Genomic DNA, 17,863 nt, shown 5'->3' with positions numbered 1-17,863 from the left:
CTTATTTCAGTTGTTCTAAATGTCATATATATTCCTAGTCGCAATTTTTTTCAAATTTTATTCATACTTTAAGTTATGATAATTTTGCTAAATGCTCTTGTAATTAGCTTCTTTTTAAAATTTGTTACCACGGATCAGGTAATTTTTAGAATATAAAAATTGGAAGAAAAATTAAATTTTCAGACCCCTAACACCCAAATCTTCGTGGGACCCCCTTCCTTCTCAATTTTCGAGCAAGACTTCTACTATCCCGGAACTCGCCTGCACATTGAATGCCTCTCAATTTCAATACCTCCTGAAACTGCATTTTTGGAGTATAGAACCAAGAAAACTGGAAGTTTTGTGAGGATCAACTATCAAAGGGCGATAAGTGATGATGGAACTTTTGATAGTGGAGTATTTTACAATGTCAGCTTAACGGAAGACATCGAGTTCCTGTGTTGGACACGGGGGCAGGTAAGGAAGAGTTGTGAAACCATATCCTAAGCTTATCCTAGTCATAGGCCTGTCCAAGCCTAGTTACGGGCAGAACTTTCTAGAACAGGTCCAAGCCTAGGTCTTGCCTCATCCAATCAGAACCTCCTAGAATGGGCTCCAGGACTTACCCAGGGCCCGTCCAAAGACCAATCCAAACCTAGTAAGGCCCTTTCCAAATAAAACAAGACCCCATTCAAGCTTAGCTAGACCTCATCCAACCCTAGCAAGGTCCTCTCAAATTTAGCAAGGCCTCAGACAGATCTAGCTTTCCAAAAATAGCATGACCCCATCCGCACCTTGTAAGGTCTACCGACCTACAGACCTACAGATTTACAATCCTACAGACCTACAGACCTAAAAATATATAGACCAACAGACTTACTAACCTACAGAAGTAGAAACCTACAAGCCTACAAGCCTACAAGCCTACGGACCTACAGACCTACAGACATACAGACGTACAGAACTAGAGACCTACAAACCTACAAACGTACAAACCTACAGACCTACAGACCTACAGACCTACAGACCTACAGACCTACAGGAATATAGACCTACATACCTACAGACATACAGATCTACATACCTACAGACCTACATACCTACAGACCTACAGACCTACAGACCTACAGACCTACAGGAATATAGACCTACATACCTACAGGCATACAGATCTACATACCTACAGACCTACATACCTACAGACCTACAGATCTACATACCTACAGACCTACATACCTACAGACCTACAGACCTACAGACCTACAGACCTACAGGAATATAGACCTACATACCTACAGGCATACAGATCTACATACCTACAGACCTACATACCTACAGACCTACAGACCTACAGACCTACAGACCTACAGACCTACAGACCTACAGACCTACAGAACTACAGACCTACATTCTTACAAACCTACAAACCTACAGACTTAGCCAGCGGCCCATCTTTACTATAAATTACTATTTTTACAGGGACACCCCTCATTCAAACACATCCATGTTGCCGATGGGCCCTCCAAGGCGTTCTATAATGTTGGCGGAGCCCCGCGTTTTCAAAAATCCGTGTATGAACAAGATACAGTCAATTTGTTCTGTGCAATACCCCACTCTGCAATCAATTGGAAAGTTTCCTGGAGGTTAGAGAACTCAAACTCCACGTCCGATCTGTCAGTCACAACATTAATCGATGGAAATTCAAAGTACCATGTGACAACTGTGAAGTAAGTACTCTAAAATACAGATATTCTTTTGACAACACATTTTCAGAAACATCACAAAATCTGGAGTATACACATGCGTTATTGAAGCCGACAAGTTTAAAGAAAGAAGACAGCTCCTGGAAACTGTGATAAAGGTGAAGCCAGCTTCCACTAGGCCTGAGCCAATAAAGTCTTCCAAAATGGCAATACCCAATTGCAAAAGCTCAATTGAAATTGAAATCCAGTGCAATATAACCGGTCACCCCTTACCTGAATACAGTTGGGTCACTGATGAAAGCTCTGGGAGCACCTTGACAATCTCTGAGGACTCTGGAGTATTCCAGTGCATTGATTCCAAAAATCGATATGTTGAAGTTAACGTCACAGGATCCCATAGAAAAGCTCTGGGTTTTTATATAATTGTGGCTTTATTGATGAGTGTTACAGTTGGAGTTTGCGTTTTTCTGATCTCAGAGCGAGTGGCGAATGGTACGGAAAAGAAGAGGTGAGCTAGTCAGTTTGTACTAATTTCCATAATTTTCCAAAATTTCAGACCAGTACAGTACAATCTTCGCGGACATTTTTTATGATCAACGTTATCGGGTCTCTTGTATTGATAAAAAATTTAATATGATACTCTTGTATTAAAAGATGATAAACTGATTAGTATGAGGAAGAACGGGTTATCAGCTGATAGAGTGTTGTGTAATATGATAACGATGCGGGGTCGGTTTTCTTATCTTATCAAAGTTCATACCATACGATTTTTTTTTCTAGATTTTATAAAACAATTTTTTAATACATTTTTTGTGTGAATAGAAAACTTGATAACCTAAGTAATGTACTGAAAGTTTAAAATTGGCCTGAACATCGATAATTTCACGTGAAGCCAGGATGTCCCATTACGGTTTGACCTACAAGAAAATGCGGGAATTTTTCGCCCAAAAAATGTGACGTCGGCACGTTCTTAACCATGCAAAGGGGTTGCTCTGTCTCTTTCTCTGTGAGACGCCGCGTTTTGCTCAATTCACGGATCGATAATTTCAGCAGTAGGTATCCCAGAATGTCGTAAATTGACAACAATTTTTGCTCATTTACGCTTTTTTTAAGTTTTAAGTGAATTATTTTATTTTAACTATTTATTAAATAGTTCTACTTTGTTTCGTTTCGTTACGGAAATTAAACGGGCACTTCTTTAAAAAATAAGTCCCAAAAACTAAAACTAAACTTTGAGCCTGAAAACTCATGTGGTGTCAGGCTGTCCCATCACTGTTCAATCTACAAAAAATGCGGGAATTTTTTGCCCAAAAAATGTGACACCAGCACGTTCTTAACCATTCGAAACCAGTTGAGAACTTTGTCTCTCCTCCCGCATTTTTTGTAGATCTACGTAGATCAATCCAGATCAAAAATGATACATTCTGACACTGCGTGAAAACTGAGGCTCAGTTTTTGGGTCTTAGCCATATTTTGCCTGGTGTAGTTTTTGGGCTTATAGTTAGTTTTTCATGTGAACTATTTAAAAAATAAAAAATGAATAATTTTTTTTAAATCTTTAATAGTTAAAATAAAATAGTCCACCTTGAAATCCAAAAAAAAAAAAACATGTGAGCAAAAAGTGTTGTCAATATTTTCAGAAACCGAAAATGAGCTTTGCCAGTGGATGTATGCCTATCTCATTCGAAAAACTTTTCGAGGTATCCAGTGGAGACAAAGTTAGCAGAGGTTTCAAATTTGCATAAAAATCCCAGAAATGATTGATTTTTTTCCAGAAAATTGGGGAATGTTTCCTCATTTTTAACAGGATTCTGCTGGGAATACGACAATTGCAAAAACAAAAGAAAAGATGAAACGTGGCGATGAGAAAAGTTAGCTTCTTGAATATATCCATAATCGTCCCGACTTTTTTTTTAGTCACCGACGAGGCGGCGAGAAATGCAGCAACACAATTACTCGATCAAATTCAGGACACTCCCGGCAAAATTTCTCTGAGCTTGGGAACTTCCCAAGTTGCAAACGTATGTCCGATCCCAGCAAGTTTTAATAAAACTGTTGATACAAACTGGACAGTCGACCAGCTTCAAGAAGGACAGTTGGCAATGCTCTTGGCTCAGGACGTCGGAAAGTTTAGGCCCTTGGGAATCAAGAATATCAAGAAGGGAAATATCGAGACACAGGTGAAAAGCTTAATCTTGGCTTCTCGCGGCTTTAACTAAAATTATATGAATTTAAAGATTCTTCCGCGACAAATAGACCCGAAGGAAATTTTGGAAAACTTGAACAAAGAAGACAATGCCAGTGATCATTATGTCGGCTATGCCGCTGCCGTCGCCAGTGTTCTTAGAAGATGTGACGCTAAAACTGCGTTTGTTGAAATTCAAATTTTCCGTTCCACCCAACATTTGTTTAACTTTCAGACAAAGAATAACAGAAGCCATAACAGCCGCAATCGAAAAAGAGGCTTCAAGCTGGATTTATTTATCTATGTATTAAATATATGAAACCTTGCGTTTTTAAACCAAAAATGGTCCAAAACTACCAAATTTCGTAATGAGAAGCTCCAAAAATTTCTGAAAAAAAGAAAAAGTTATGACCGCTAAAAAAGTATTGGAAAAAATGGATTATTTTTAGCTAAAATCTCAAATTTTGCGGGAACAAATATCATATAATTTTGGGCCAAAAAAAGCTTTTTAATTAACTAAATAAAACGTAATATATTGAGAAAACATGCATTAAAAAATGATAATGAAATACACTGAAAAGTCGCCAAAATTTGAGATTTTAGCTAAAAGCATAACTGTTTTTCCCTAAACTTTGAGCGGTCATAACTTTTTTTAAAAGCAATTTTCAGAGCCTTTCATTACGAAATTTGGTAGCTTTGGACTATTTTAGGTCTAAAAATGCAAAGTCTCAAGTTTCGGCACTCCACCTTTAATTAAAAAATAAAATTGGAAAACGTTCCATTTGTATTGGTTTTCTTTGATTATTCACACAACAATATTTCTGTACTTTTTCAAAAAACATGTGAACATCAAAAATTGAAACAACCCTCGTCGACTCTTCAAAAATCCGTACTTGCCCAAAAATTAATTTTTGGAAAACGTTGAAACACCAGGTGATTTGAAATTTTTTGCAGTTTTTGCAAAGTTTTAATACACCTGCAACGCTTCATTAGCATTGCGAGCTAACATTTGTCAAATTCAACTCAAAACGATGAATCCAAATGTTCCACTGAAAACCCCACTAGCATTTGAAATACTTCTATATTATGGTACATTTGATGCAATTCGTAATTTTCATCGACCTTTCCATTTTGTCAAGCACATTCTTGTTTCCTATTTTGCATAATTTATCCATATTATCGGATTTGCTATTCACATTCCTGCTGAAATGCATGTCGAAACTGTGCCAACAAATGATGGCGTTACTTGCGATTCAGAAGTTCACAATATACTTTTTTCCGGACACTGAGAGGCATTTGAAAGTTACCGGGAAAATGCTAAAATATGCGACGATCATTGTTCTGCTCTATTACTTTTTGGAATTGTTGTCATATCGTCTTATTTTTGTCTATGGTAGTAAGTCAGTTGCAGAAGTTATCTACGAGGTTGATTGTCTTCAAAGTAGGGCTCCCAGCTGAATGAGGCTCAAAATGCGGGCCTCACGCCGGCGTTGCGCGCCACTGTGTGTGCAATGAAGTTTGGAAGGTGGCTGTTTGGAAGCGGCCGACGCGTTCGGGGTTTCGCGTCGCATCATACATGCGGTGTGGGTAGGGCTGTGCGACCGGACGGCCGGTCGTCCGAACCGGACGCACATGCGTCCCGTTTGGGGTAGCTTCCCACGGCGACCGACAATTTCCGAGTTTCGCCACTCACTATAAAATTGCTGATTAAGTATAGTGAGTGGCGAAACTCGGAAATTGTCGGTCGCCGTGGAAACCTGGTGTCAAAATCGGACGACCGGACTACGATCTGCACAGCCCTGGGTGTGGCGTGAGGCCGGCGCAGGCGTCGTTTCGGCGACCTCATGGGAGCTCTACTCCAAAGTACTAACAGGGGGTAATTAATGTTTTTTTTAGGTAAATACTGTACTTCTGGGTGTTGTCTCTCCAGTCTGTGCAGTCTTATATATTCCGATACTGATCCACATCAGAAAGTTTCGACACCTATCATCAGCTCAACTGAATTCGCCCCAAATTTACATATTCTGTCAGTTTTTTCTTGTTTTGGCGTTTAAAATTGTAAGTATCATTAATAAATTTAGACAATATGTTCCAAAAACATTTTTACAGGGTTGTATCATTCCTATGTTCTTTATGGATGAGTTTAAACGTCTCCCGGTACGCTGCCAGTTTTTTTTAAATTTTAACTTCACTGTTCAATGTCATAAGCCTTTCAGATAATAGAACTCACGGATCTTTTGTATTGCGCATTTACACCTCTAATTATCCAAACTTCTTATTTGATGTGCAATCGGCGGAACTTCAGAACAATCTTGAAATTGTGCACTTGCTGTCTGAAATCGCACTTGACTCAGCCATCAGATCCCAGGCAGCTGCAAATTTTTTCCACCCAAATTAATTGATGTTAAAAAGCTTGAAGTATGAATAATGTGTGATTTGTCATGTTCTATTGCAGCGAAAATTTGTTTTTTTCTCCAAGAAATTAATTTTCTAAAATGTTGAGAAGTCAAATGATTTGAATTATTTTTCAAAGCTGTGTTACACCTGCAATTTGATGAAAAATTCATCTGAATGACACTGAAATCGAACTTGAATTTATCAAGTCATTTACGAATTATACGGCTGGCCACCAACTGCCAAGTTGTAAATTTTGCCCTATACACACAAAAGTTCAGACAAAAAATAATGCATTCTGTGAAGGTTGGTCGTTTCTCAGGCGATTCTCCCCAACACATATTCATCAACTCATCCTGTAATGTTCGAAAGTTTGATTAAAAGTGTTTCGCATTTGTTTGCAACCATATCTCAATTTTTAGAAACATAACACCTGCTCAAAAAGGGACATACGGGATATCCAGATCCAAAATATCGTTGGTACAAAGATGGACTTCCATACACACATGGTTTAATAAATGGATCTCGATTGATAATTGCAAATGCACGAGAGCAGGATGATGGTCTATTCCAATGTATTGCCAAATTTCCTAGTAAAGTTAGAACCAGTTTTACTGGTCTAAGTGTCTATGGATTTTCGAAAGATAGACTTTTATCATATAAAACTATACTGTTCATTGCTGTTCTTGTAGGTGCAGTTCTGATTTTTTTCGCCTATATATTTGTGCAGTATAAAACAATCAAGCAGAAAAATGTGTAAGTGGAATTTTAAATCAATTGATAGAGATTCTTCAAGAAATATTTTCAGGGACCTTCTTGAATTGTATAAAAAACTAAATTGCATGTCAGAATCACTGTCAACTCACACGATGAATCTTCCAGTCGAGGAGCGTACTGACTTTCTGTCCTACAATCCTAAATATGAAGTTGATCTTGAAAAACTAGAAATCTTAGAGCAACTCGGAGACGGTCAGTTTGGACTTGTTAACAGAGGATTGCTGCAGAAAGTTGATCCCCACAGCTTGATCGAATACAAGATTCGATTGCAAGTAGCGGTTAAACGTTAGTTAAATACTGTTGAATTTGTGATGAATTTTGATCTCATAGGTGCAAAAACAATGAATAACTTGGAACAGCAAAAAATGATGGTAGACGAACTGAAAGTGATGTGTGCTATTCCAAAACATCCAAATGTAATTGCTCTTGTAGGAGCTGTCACTAAACAAATCAAAGAGTGAGTAAATCAAAGAGTGAAAGACAAATCAAAGAGTGAAAGAGTGACAAATAATCCAGATTTAGCATAATGGATTAATCAAATTTCAGTGGTTTCCTTTACGTTATTACCGAGTACATTAATGGTGGTGATCTGCTTAAGTACCTGAGAAAGCTTAGAAGCCATTTTAAAAACGAACTTTGTAATAACGATATAGTTTTACATGTGTCTGAAAAAGAATCATGTGAAAAAGAGGAACTTCTTGTCGATGCGTTTGATTCGCTGTCAACTTCTGATTTGTTATCCATTGGACTACAAATTGCAACTGGAATGGAATGGCTTGCCAGTGTTCCGGTGAGCACAGCCAGTTGATTAATTGCAATAAATCTTTAATTTCAGTGTGTACATCGTGATTTGGCATGCAGGAATGTACTAATAACCAAAACCAAAATTATTAGAATTGCTGATTTTGGGCTCACAAAAAGTTTGCTAGCAAATCATACTACAGGTCTCCAGTCTCCAAAACAAATCTTGTTCAAATTTAAAACTTTAGATTGAAAACCGACACAGTCCTTCCAGTACCAACAATGTCCTCAGAAGCAATCGATGACTTGAAATTTACTGAGAAGTCTGACGTTTGGTCATTCGGTCTATGTCTCTACGAAATTTTCACTTTGGGTGGAACTCCTTATCCCAATTGTGGCTCGATTCAAGAAGTCATTGAGTTTATTGAAAATGGGAATCGAAATGCACAACCCAAATACTGTCCGGATGAAATGTAAATATGTTCATATATTCTGAAAAAAATCTCTAAAATTTTAGCTATAAGTTGATGAAAATGTGTTGGAAAACATCTCCAAAAAAACGTCCCACTTTTAAGGAATGCGTCAAGTTTTTCAAAAATTACATGCAAGAGGAGGTTCGATTGAAACTAGAATTTTCATGGGAGGCAGGGGTAGTTTTTACGCCTGACGCAGGGGTCCTTGCTTTCTCTAGTTGGAGCTATAGAATTTATTGACTAACTAACTTTTAGCAAATTAGATGTATTATATTTCAGGTTGTACAAAACATTGAAAGAAAACTGCAATTTGAAAGGGAAGAGCAACAGGAATTGGATTCTTGGACTGGAAAATCTCTCAGAGCAGAAGGAGTAGAGGATAAAGAAACTGAAGTGTTGGATAAACTGTAATTGATTGCAATAAATAGTACACATACATACGTTTGTATGTATAAAAAAGTATATTATACTAAACATTTACTGTTAATTCAATTCGTATTTGTCTCTACATTTTCTGATTTTTGGTATACATGATCTGCCACAAAACGTTTCACAAACTCAACTTTCACTTCCAGGCCGTATGTTTTAGTTTTATTATCAATTCGCCCGACAAAAACTCTTATCGGTGAAAATGTACGTGTGGCTCTATTGATTTGAGCTTTTTTGTTAAATTTTTTTTTGTGGTGTTTTTTCTGTAACCAGTCCTGGTTGTTAGCTGTCACTTCCTTTTTTATGCTTATAAATGAAGCTTCAATATTTTTTATGAAGCTTCAATATATTTTTTGCCACCAACTCTAATAGTATTGCAGTTTATATGTATTCTTACTGATAACATAAGCGTTCTTTGGTTTTGAAGTTGATTTTTCATCTTATTTAGAAAATTGTTCAGCATGACTTTAACAAAAGAAGAAGAGCTGGAGTTTATTCCACAAGAGCGACGTCTCGATGTTCTGGTTAACGCCCAGAAAACAATTTGTGAAACTAAAGAAAAGAAAGGGCGGATAGTTTTTGTGACATTCGCCACAAAATTCGACAAAAAAGTGGTTGAAATTACCTTAGATGAAGAGGACCCGCTGAGCCAGTTGTACAAAACAGCCCAGGAAATTTTTCCTTACTTCTCATGGCGGTTTTGTCTTGGTGAGTGATAATAACAGGAATCTTGCATGATATCATCCTTTTTCAGATGAGCCAACCAATCTCATTGAAGGCTTGTCAAACAAACGCCGAGTTTTTGGTAGTATCAAGCAATCCCGTTTCTACAACTTTCTCTATCTTGTCATCACTCTCTTACCGACTTATCATCCATTCGACTGTGACGAGTGCAAGGCAGAATGCAACTGGAATAATCGATACAAATGCACAATATGCGCCGATTATGACCTTTGTAGGCAGTGTGAGGCAAAAAACTTGCACGCAAATCATGCAATGCTTAGGATTCTCTCTAGTGATACCGAACTACCTAAATATATGTATATGAGTTCACCCAGTTTTGTTTCTGAACACTGTTCAAAATAAATTGTTATATAATATACCAGCCGTGGACCGCACCTCCGACGCGGCCCCAGACTTCTGGGGCTGAAAACTAATTTTTCTGAAACTACCGTAACCCTACAGTATTTCTACCGTACCACTATTGTACCACTACAGTACCCCGACTATATCCCTACACTAACCCCAACTCACTATCCCCACAGAAGCCAAAACTTCACAGACTACAAAGACTACATAGACTACAAACTATGGACACAATAAGCGCTTTATATATAGTAAATGATTTTTTTTTAATGTGCATAGCAAACAGGAAAAACAAATGAAAGTTGCGCGGATGAGCTCAATATTGGAAATTGGTTAGAACCAAGTAGACACTACGATTTATTGATCAATGTACCATGTTTCAAGTGAGACTGGTTTGCTCTTTATCTAGTGGAGTGTTCATTCATTGCGCAGCTGGAATGCGGTGTCTACTCGATCGATTACCAAGCGTCTGCTGGGCCACCAAACCTCCCATTCCAGTCATTCATTCCCTTTACAACCATGACGAGTGGTTTCCCACTTCTTCGATTACCTTCAAAACCTCTACGTTTTCTACTTCAAACAATGAAATTAGTAGATGTGTAAGTTAATTTCTTCAGTTTTTCAAAGTATAGCTATTTATTTTCAGAGTGAGCATCTCTTTTACCTCAAAAGCTGCAAAACGTCATGTTGAGGAGTTGAACATTAACGTTTCTTATATTAATATGTTTTTGTCAACGTCAACGATGAGATTAGTAGTCCATTTCAATGGTACTTCCCTGACTATCCAAATTCCCGAGAATGATTTTTCTGAACCACGGAAATTAAACAAAAAACTGAATTATATGAAAGTGAAGAAAGGCCCAATTGCTGAGGAAGCAGAAGTATTTGAGTGGAAACCGTCGGGAATTCGGTTCAAAGAGATCGCAAGTCATGTTCTTGAAATTTTCCACAAGACTGAATTTGATATGCTCATGATTTCTTTCGATTACGTCTACGACATAATGTTGCAAGAATTGAAGGATTTAAAGTTTCGAAGATTACATATTTGGGCTAATTGTCACCTGCAAAGAGTTCCCATGAAACTTGAAGATTTGTTGGTTTCAAATATTTCTGAAATGCGTATTGATAAATCATTTCCCTTAAATCAACTATGCTTGTTTCTAAAACATTGGATTAATGGATCAAACGACCGATTGGAATATCTCGAAATGAATCTTCCCGCCAATTCCACTAAAACCCAATTTATTTCGATTGCCTTGAAGGGTATTGATTATCAATTGGCCCCAACCGACAAGGAGTGGGAGAGTGCCAATAATGGGCTTATAAAAACTACTGTCGTTAAAGCTGGAGGATTTGATATCAGACGGAACGATGGAACCATTGCAACTGTTACTGTCGATGAAACCTTTCAATATTTGCGTATGTTTGTGTGGAAATGATAATTCAATCGAAAAACAAGTGTGTACTTTTTAATGATTGTTTTGAATAAAGTTTTGTTATTAAACTCACTATCAAGGTTGGATTTTTCTGTACGATTTTTTCTATTTAACGTAAAAACTTCTCCATCTGCTAAATTACCAGATCCTAGCTCGCCAAGTAGTCACTACGATTTATTGATCGATGCACTATGTGTCAAGTGGGAACGGGTTGCTCTTTATCTAGTGTAGTGTTGATTCATTGCGCAGCTGGAATGAGGTGTCTACTCGATCGATAACCCATCGTCTGTTGGCCCACCGTACCTCCTTTTCCAGCCATTCATTCTCTTAACAACCATGACGAGCAGTTTCCCAATTCTTCGATAACAATGCAACCATTGCGACTATTGTTCTACGTAATGTCGGTAAAGCCTTACCTTTTATGCAACTATTTGTTTGGATGTAGTTCTAGATTAGTTAACCGTCGGGTTTTGAATGTTTTTTTGCAATGCTCTGATTAAAATGTTTTTTGTTGATAATTTCTTAATGATTTTTTTGAATAAAGTTTTGTTAACTCAGCGTTTGGTTTTAAGTACTTTTCATTATCAATTCATTATCAAAACTTTAGTTTAATAGTAAGTTATTTCTACTTAAATTTACAAAATTGCAGACCCACCATGTTTCCAGATAGGAATTAGCAAACAATTTTGTGAACTACTAATTGATGCCAGGTTCCCATAACCGCCAATGTCCAAACAGCGTAGGAAATTGTCTTGCAGGTGCGTGACGTCATTTATTCTGTTTGACACAATATTGAACAACCAAGTAGACACTAAGATTTATCGATCAATGTACCATGTTTCAAGTGAGAACGGGTTGCTCTTTATCTAGTGGAGTGTTCATTCATTGCGCAGCTGGAATGCGGTGTCTACTCGATCGATTACCAAGCGTCTGTTGGCCCACAAAAACCTCCCGTTCCAGTCATTCATTCTCTTTACAACCCTGACGAGTGGTTTCCCAATTCTTCGATTACCTTCAAAACCTCTACGTTTTCTACTTCAAACAATGAAATTGCTGGATGTGTAAGTTAATTTTCTTAATTTCCTAAAACATAGTTATGTATTTTCAGAGTGAGCATCTCTTTTACCTCAAAAGTTGCAAAACGACACGTTGAGGCGTTGAATATGAAAGTTTCCCATATTCAAATGATGTTGTCACGGCAAACGATGAGAATAATGGTTAAATTGGATGGTACTTTAAAATTAACTTTCCAAACTCCCGACGAGAATGATTCTGAGCCGCGGAAATTAAACAAAAAACTGAGTTATATGAAAGTGAAAAAAGGCCCAATTGCTGAGAAAACAAAAGTATTTTATTGGAAACCGCCGGGTTTTACGTTTCGAACAGTACATGTTTGCTCTATTTTCATGGAAGATCTTAAGTTTCATAGAGACATATTGATGAAGTATTCGCGCCAATTTAATAAGCTTACTCTAGACTATCATTCATTGAAATCTCAAGAGTTTCACTCAATTCTCAGTCTTAACTACGATAGATTTTGCCTGGAAAAAGCTACCAAACTAGAAGATTTATTGGTTTCAAATATTTCCGAAATGCACATTGATTATCCATCACCCTTAAAACAGGTATGTCTATTCCTGAAGCATTGGATTAATGGATCAAACAAACGATTGGAATATCTTGAAATAAAACTTCCCGCCAGATCAACTGAAACCCAATTTATTTCGATTGCCTTGAATGGTATTAAATATCAATTGGCACCAATTGACAAAAAGTGGGAGTTTCTCAATAATAGGTTTATAAAAACCACTGTCGTTAAAGCTGGAGGATATGATATCAGACAAAACGATGGAACCATTGCAACTGTCACTTTTTATGAAGCCTTTCCATATTTGCGTATGTTCGTGTGGAAATGATAAATTACTCAAAAAATAAGTGTGTACTTCTTTAATGATTGTTTTGAATAAAGTACTGTTTTTAAACTCGAGGTTTGATTTTAAGTGCTTACAATATTGATATTGATACAGTTACTGCGGATTTAGTGGATTGTTGAGAAGAAGAGAGAGCCGTCATTATTTGAAAAGTGGATTTCTGCTATATCTGTGTTAGACGTCATCGATTCGGTTGGGCTCAATATTGAAAATTGGTTAGAACCAAGTAGACACTACGACTTAATGATCGATGCACCATGTTTCAAGTGAGAACGGGTAGTTGATTATCTAGTGGAGCGTTCATTGCGCAGCTGGAATGCGGTGTCTAATCGATCGATGATCAAACGTCTGTTGGCCAACCAAACCTCCCATTCCAGTCATTCATTCTCTTTACAACCATGACGAACGGTTTCCCAATTCTTCGATTACCTTCAAAACCTCTACGTTCTATACTTCAAACGATGAAATTTGTAGAATTGTAAGTTAATTGCTTTAATTGCTCAAAGTATAGCTATTTATTTTCAGAGTGAGCATCTCTTTTACCTCAAAAGTTGCAAAACGTCATGTTAAGGCATTGAATATGAAAGTTTCCTATATTAATATGTTTTTGTCAAGACTAACGATAAGACTAGTTGTTAATTTCAATGGTACTTTGCCATTGAATTTTCGAATTCCCGACAGGAATGTTTCCGAACCGAGAAAATTAAACAAAAAACTGAATTATATGAAAGTGAAAGAAGGCCCAATTTTTGAGGAAACAGAAGTATTTGAGTGGAAACCGTCGGGAATTCGGTTCAAAGAGATCGCAAATCATGTCCTTGAAATATTTCACAAGTCTGAATTTAGTACGCTCATGATTTCTCACGATTACGACTACAAAACGATGCTGCAAGAGTTGAAAGATTTCAAGATTCGCAAACTGTGCATTTCTTCTGATCGCATTCAAAACTCCGAGCTTCGTAGAAACCTATTGGAGAAGTATTCACGACAGTTTAGAGAGCTGGCTCTAGACTATCATTCATTGAAACCTCAAGAGTTTCACTTAATTGTCAGTATTAGCTACAATAATTGTTACCTGTACAAAGTTCCCATGAAACTTGAAGATTTGTTGGTTTCAAATATTTTTTTAATGTGTATTGATAAACCATGTCCCTTAAAGCAACTATGCTTGTTTCTAAAACATTGGATTAATGGATCAAACGACCGATTGGAATATCTCGAAATGAATCTTCCCGCCAATTCCACTAAAACCCAATTTATTTCGATTGCCTTAAATGGTATTGATTATCAATTGGCATCAACCGACAAGGAGTGGGAGAGTGCCAATAATGGGCTTATAAAAACTACTGTCGTTAAAACTGGAGGATTTGATATCAGACAAAACGATGGAACCATTGCAACTGTCACTGTCGATGAAACTTTTCAAAAATTGCGCATGTTCGTGTGGAAATGATAAATTACTCGAAAAACAAATGTAAACTTCTTTACTTTTTTTAATGATTGTTTTGAATAAAGTTTTGTTATTAAGCTCAAGGTTTTATTTTGAAAGTACTAAAATATTGATTTTGCAATACCATATATTCTCTAGTAGTGCTGCGCCCCATTGGTCTCTTCAAAGGACACTCAATGATTAATAATTACAAAACTCTAGAAAAAAAAAGTAAAAAATGATTTTTTAGTGAACGATTTTTTCATAAAACGAAAGACAACCGAAATATGAAAAAGTTGAGCATTGGTGCTGCCGAATAGCGGTTCCTCTTTAAATAGGCGTCTCAAAGTCGAATTGTAGCAAACGACTGACAAATTAGAAGGAAAGATATTCGCTGCAGTGGATAAGCAATGAACGCACAGAATACGGATTATTGATAGAATTGGCTGTTCCCTTCACTCCCTCTGCAGACGACGTTTTGGTTCCCCACAATACACAAAACATTATAGACTGCTTAGCTACCAGGTCTTCTAGATATCTACAACTCCGTATGTCCGATTAACAACATTAATTTTACTATACGAAAGAAGAATCTACGAAAATGGCATGATTCTATTCCAAAACAGGTACATCGCTTCGATATCTTCTGTTTCAACAAAATCAAATTGTGTTACAGACAATTTTTGTGGAGGGTGGGGCAGAATTATTCGTTTTAATGCAGTTATTATGCTGAATGAATTTTTTTCTATTTAACCTAAAAAGGTATCCACGTATTTGCTAAATTACCGGATTCTAGCTCACCAAGTAGTCACAACGATTTATTGATCGATGCACCATGTTTCAAGTGAGACTGGTTTGCTCTTTATCCAGTGGAGTGTTAATTGCGCAGCTGGAATGCGGTGTCTACTCGATCGATTACCCAGCGTCTGTTGGCCCACAAAAACCTCCCGTTCCAGTCATTCATTCCCTTTACAAACATGACGAGTGGTTTTCCAATTCTTCGATTACCTTCAAAACCTCTACGTTTTTTACTTCAAACGATGAAAATGCTAGATGTGTAAGTTAACTTCTTTATTTTTCAAAGTATACATAACTATTTATTTTCAGAGTAAGCATCTCATTCTCTTCAAAAACTGCAAAACGTCGTGTTGAGGAGTTGAATATGAACGTTTCCTGTATTGATATGTATTTGTCAACGTCAACGATAAGACTAGTTGTTGAGTTTGATGGTACTTTTCCATTGACGTTTCAAATTCCCGACGAGATGATTGAGTCTGAGCCGCGGAAATTAAACAAAAAACTGAATTATATGAAAGTGAAAAAAGGCCCAATTCCTGAGGAAACTGAAATATTTCATTGGAAACCGTCGGGAATTCGTTTCAAAGAGATCGCAAATCATGTTCTTGAAATATTCCACAAATCTGAATTTTATATGCTTATGATTACTTACGATTACGACTACGAAACGTTGTTGCAAGAATTGAAAGATTTCAAAATTTGCAAACTATTCATTTCTTCTAATTTCATGCAAAACTCCAAGCTTCATAGAAGCCTATTGGTTAACTATTCACGCCAATTTGATAAGCTGGCTCTAGACTATCATTCATTGAAACCTAAAGTCTTTCATTCAATTGTCAGTCTTAACTACAATAGTTTCTGTCTGGAAAGAGTTGCCTTGAAACTAGAAGATTTGTTGGTTTCAAATATTTCTGAAATGCGTATTGATATAATGCGTATTGGTACACGATGTCCCTCAAAGCAACTATGCTTGTTTCTAAAACATTGGATTAATGGATCAAACAACCGTTTGGAATATCTCGTAATGAATCTTCCCGCCAATTCCACTGAAAACCAATTTCTTTTGATTGCCTTAAATGGTATTGAATATCAATTGGCACCAACCGACAAGGAGTGGGTTTTTTCCGACAATCGGCCTATAAAAACTATTGTCGTTGAAGCTGGAGGATTTGATATCAGACGGAACGATGGAACCATTGCAACTGTCACTGTCGATGAAACGTTTCAATATTTGCGTATGTTCGTGTGGAAATGATAAATTACTCGAAAACAAGTGTGTACTTCTTTAGTGATTGTTTTGAATAAAGTTATTAAACTCAAGGCTTAATTTGAAGTGCTACAATTGTAGGCGGGATGCTCCTAACCTGCCTATTAAATGCGGATCTCTTTATCTCCATCTGGGTGGTAGGGACTAGGCCATGTCCTAGGCCCAACGTAAAGCAACTTATATATGAGTAAAAAGAAAGAGCAGTAAATGATTATACAGTTTGCGCGCACTGTAGTGAAGAAAATACGATAAAATAGATTACTTTGAGAGTCGGGTTCAACCGTTACATCTCGAGATTGCCCTCGCCCAGACTCCCCTCTCCTACTCTTATCGCCGCTCCGCTAGGTTGAGAGACGCTGGAAGGCACGCCCATAGGCTTGCCGAGCCACCCGCCAGCACAATATTGATATTGATAAAACAATACTTGTGTATTACATGCCTTCATTTTAATAGTGAATTTTTAAGTTATGAAAAATAAAAACGTGAACCACAATTTTGCATTTCTTTTTTGCAAATCACATTTTCTAATTGTAAGCCTAGAGAGGAAAAATGTATATTTAATTTTATTGGAGAAGTTAGTGGAAATTTAATTTAATTTTGAAACGAGGGCATGTAATACACATGTACCGATAAAACAAAAAAGCCTACGGATCACGGCTGTGCGGCTGGTAGAAGAATTCGGCTGTAGTTAGATGTTAATAATTGATAAATTACGCAAAATTTATTTTATCATCATCACTCAAACACCATTTTGGTTAGAATCTCTGCATATAGAGTCGAACCTCAACATCCGGAACCTTGTGTATCGATGTTAAGCGTTTGGTAATTGCAGCGTGACAAGATTCAAGCGAAGAATTGATTGAATAAAGTGTTAAGTTTCCGAAACAATTGTTCACAATTCTGAAAAAGTTTCACTTATACCTGAACATCTCGCCAGTATATACCTGTATCTTGTGTCACCGATGCTGAACTCACTGGAAATCCACGGAAGAAGTTTCCAATAAGACGGAGCGTGTCGAAAAAACACGTTGCTGTTTCCTACTGTCAAACAATAATAATAGTCGTAGATTTGTGTACTGCACACATGCTTTATCAGTGGCGGCGTCGATTTGCAGTTTTGTACCAAAAATGCCAGGTCACTAGAGCAAAGGGATATTGCAAATACATCGCGTGTGCTCATAAATTTGAAAATCCTTTTTTGCACTAGAACCGGGAGTTTGGTAAGATGCATTTGT

General features: G+C 37.1%; 7 protein-coding genes and 3 pseudogenes across 10 annotated transcripts; all 10 read left to right on the top strand.

Moving 5' to 3' along the window:
• Positions 1–4: 4 nt before the first annotated feature.
• On the top strand, positions 5–2,361 carry zig-13 (Ig-like domain-containing protein). The gene is made up of 5 exons (NM_064760.2): positions 5–138; positions 184–456; positions 1,459–1,706; positions 1,753–2,190; positions 2,239–2,361. Exons 1-5 carry the CDS (start codon positions 76–78, stop codon positions 2,273–2,275), a joined length of 1,059 nt encoding a protein of 352 aa, NP_497161.1. The 5' UTR covers positions 5–75; the 3' UTR covers positions 2,276–2,361.
• Positions 2,362–3,331: 970 nt separating this feature from the next.
• On the top strand, positions 3,332–4,178 carry adbp-2 (annotated as a pseudogene). The gene is made up of 5 exons: positions 3,332–3,410; positions 3,458–3,553; positions 3,600–3,862; positions 3,920–4,050; positions 4,103–4,178. Coding segments are annotated over exons 1-5 (645 nt in total).
• Positions 4,179–4,944: 766 nt separating this feature from the next.
• Positions 4,945–6,269, top strand: srz-7 (annotated as a pseudogene). Its single transcript has 4 exons — positions 4,945–5,292; positions 5,764–5,925; positions 5,977–6,024; positions 6,084–6,269. Coding segments are annotated over exons 1-4 (744 nt in total).
• A 283-nt stretch (positions 6,270–6,552) lies between these two features.
• ver-2 lies at positions 6,553–8,663 on the top strand (annotated as a pseudogene). Its single transcript has 8 exons — positions 6,553–6,619; positions 6,684–7,017; positions 7,070–7,327; positions 7,585–7,828; positions 7,874–7,958; positions 8,054–8,252; positions 8,297–8,393; positions 8,532–8,663. Coding segments are annotated over exons 1-8 (1,416 nt in total).
• A 466-nt stretch (positions 8,664–9,129) lies between these two features.
• On the top strand, positions 9,130–9,781 carry sqst-5 (ZZ-type domain-containing protein). The gene is made up of 2 exons (NM_064757.8): positions 9,130–9,389; positions 9,436–9,781. Exons 1-2 carry the CDS (start codon positions 9,143–9,145, stop codon positions 9,765–9,767), a joined length of 579 nt encoding a protein of 192 aa, NP_497158.3. The 5' UTR covers positions 9,130–9,142; the 3' UTR covers positions 9,768–9,781.
• A 499-nt stretch (positions 9,782–10,280) lies between these two features.
• fbxb-84 (F-box domain-containing protein) lies at positions 10,281–11,268 on the top strand. Its single transcript, NM_064756.4, has 2 exons — positions 10,281–10,366; positions 10,414–11,268. The coding sequence occupies exons 1-2, from the start codon at positions 10,287–10,289 to the stop codon at positions 11,204–11,206; spliced, it is 873 nt and encodes a 290-aa protein (NP_497157.1). The 5' UTR covers positions 10,281–10,286; the 3' UTR covers positions 11,207–11,268.
• A 270-nt stretch (positions 11,269–11,538) lies between these two features.
• On the top strand, positions 11,539–13,191 carry fbxb-83 (F-box associated domain-containing protein). Its single transcript, NM_064755.5, has 3 exons — positions 11,539–11,607; positions 11,853–12,264; positions 12,312–13,191. Exons 2-3 carry the CDS (start codon positions 12,248–12,250, stop codon positions 13,117–13,119), a joined length of 825 nt encoding a protein of 274 aa, NP_497156.1. The 5' UTR covers positions 11,539–11,607; positions 11,853–12,247; the 3' UTR covers positions 13,120–13,191.
• T17A3.12 (uncharacterized protein) lies at positions 11,572–11,703 on the top strand (the record flags this gene model as incomplete). The annotated part of the gene is made up of 1 exon (NM_171057.5): positions 11,572–11,703. One exon carries the CDS (start codon positions 11,572–11,574, stop codon positions 11,701–11,703), a length of 132 nt encoding a protein of 43 aa, NP_741065.1.
• Positions 13,192–13,528: 337 nt separating the features above from the next.
• fbxb-82 (F-box domain-containing protein) lies at positions 13,529–14,657 on the top strand. Its single transcript, NM_064754.4, has 2 exons — positions 13,529–13,612; positions 13,660–14,657. The coding sequence occupies exons 1-2, from the start codon at positions 13,533–13,535 to the stop codon at positions 14,585–14,587; spliced, it is 1,008 nt and encodes a 335-aa protein (NP_497155.1). The 5' UTR covers positions 13,529–13,532; the 3' UTR covers positions 14,588–14,657.
• An 875-nt stretch (positions 14,658–15,532) lies between these two features.
• Positions 15,533–16,678, top strand: fbxb-81 (F-box associated domain-containing protein). Its single transcript, NM_064753.4, has 2 exons — positions 15,533–15,620; positions 15,671–16,678. The coding sequence occupies exons 1-2, from the start codon at positions 15,541–15,543 to the stop codon at positions 16,614–16,616; spliced, it is 1,026 nt and encodes a 341-aa protein (NP_497154.2). The 5' UTR covers positions 15,533–15,540; the 3' UTR covers positions 16,617–16,678.
• The last annotated feature ends 1,185 nt before the right edge of the window (positions 16,679–17,863 follow it).

Source organism: Caenorhabditis elegans, chromosome III, assembly GCF_000002985.6.
Source record: "Caenorhabditis elegans chromosome III".
Classification (NCBI taxonomy): Eukaryota; Metazoa; Nematoda; class Chromadorea; order Rhabditida; family Rhabditidae; genus Caenorhabditis; species Caenorhabditis elegans.
This window is presented reverse-complemented; position numbering and strand designations above follow the sequence as displayed.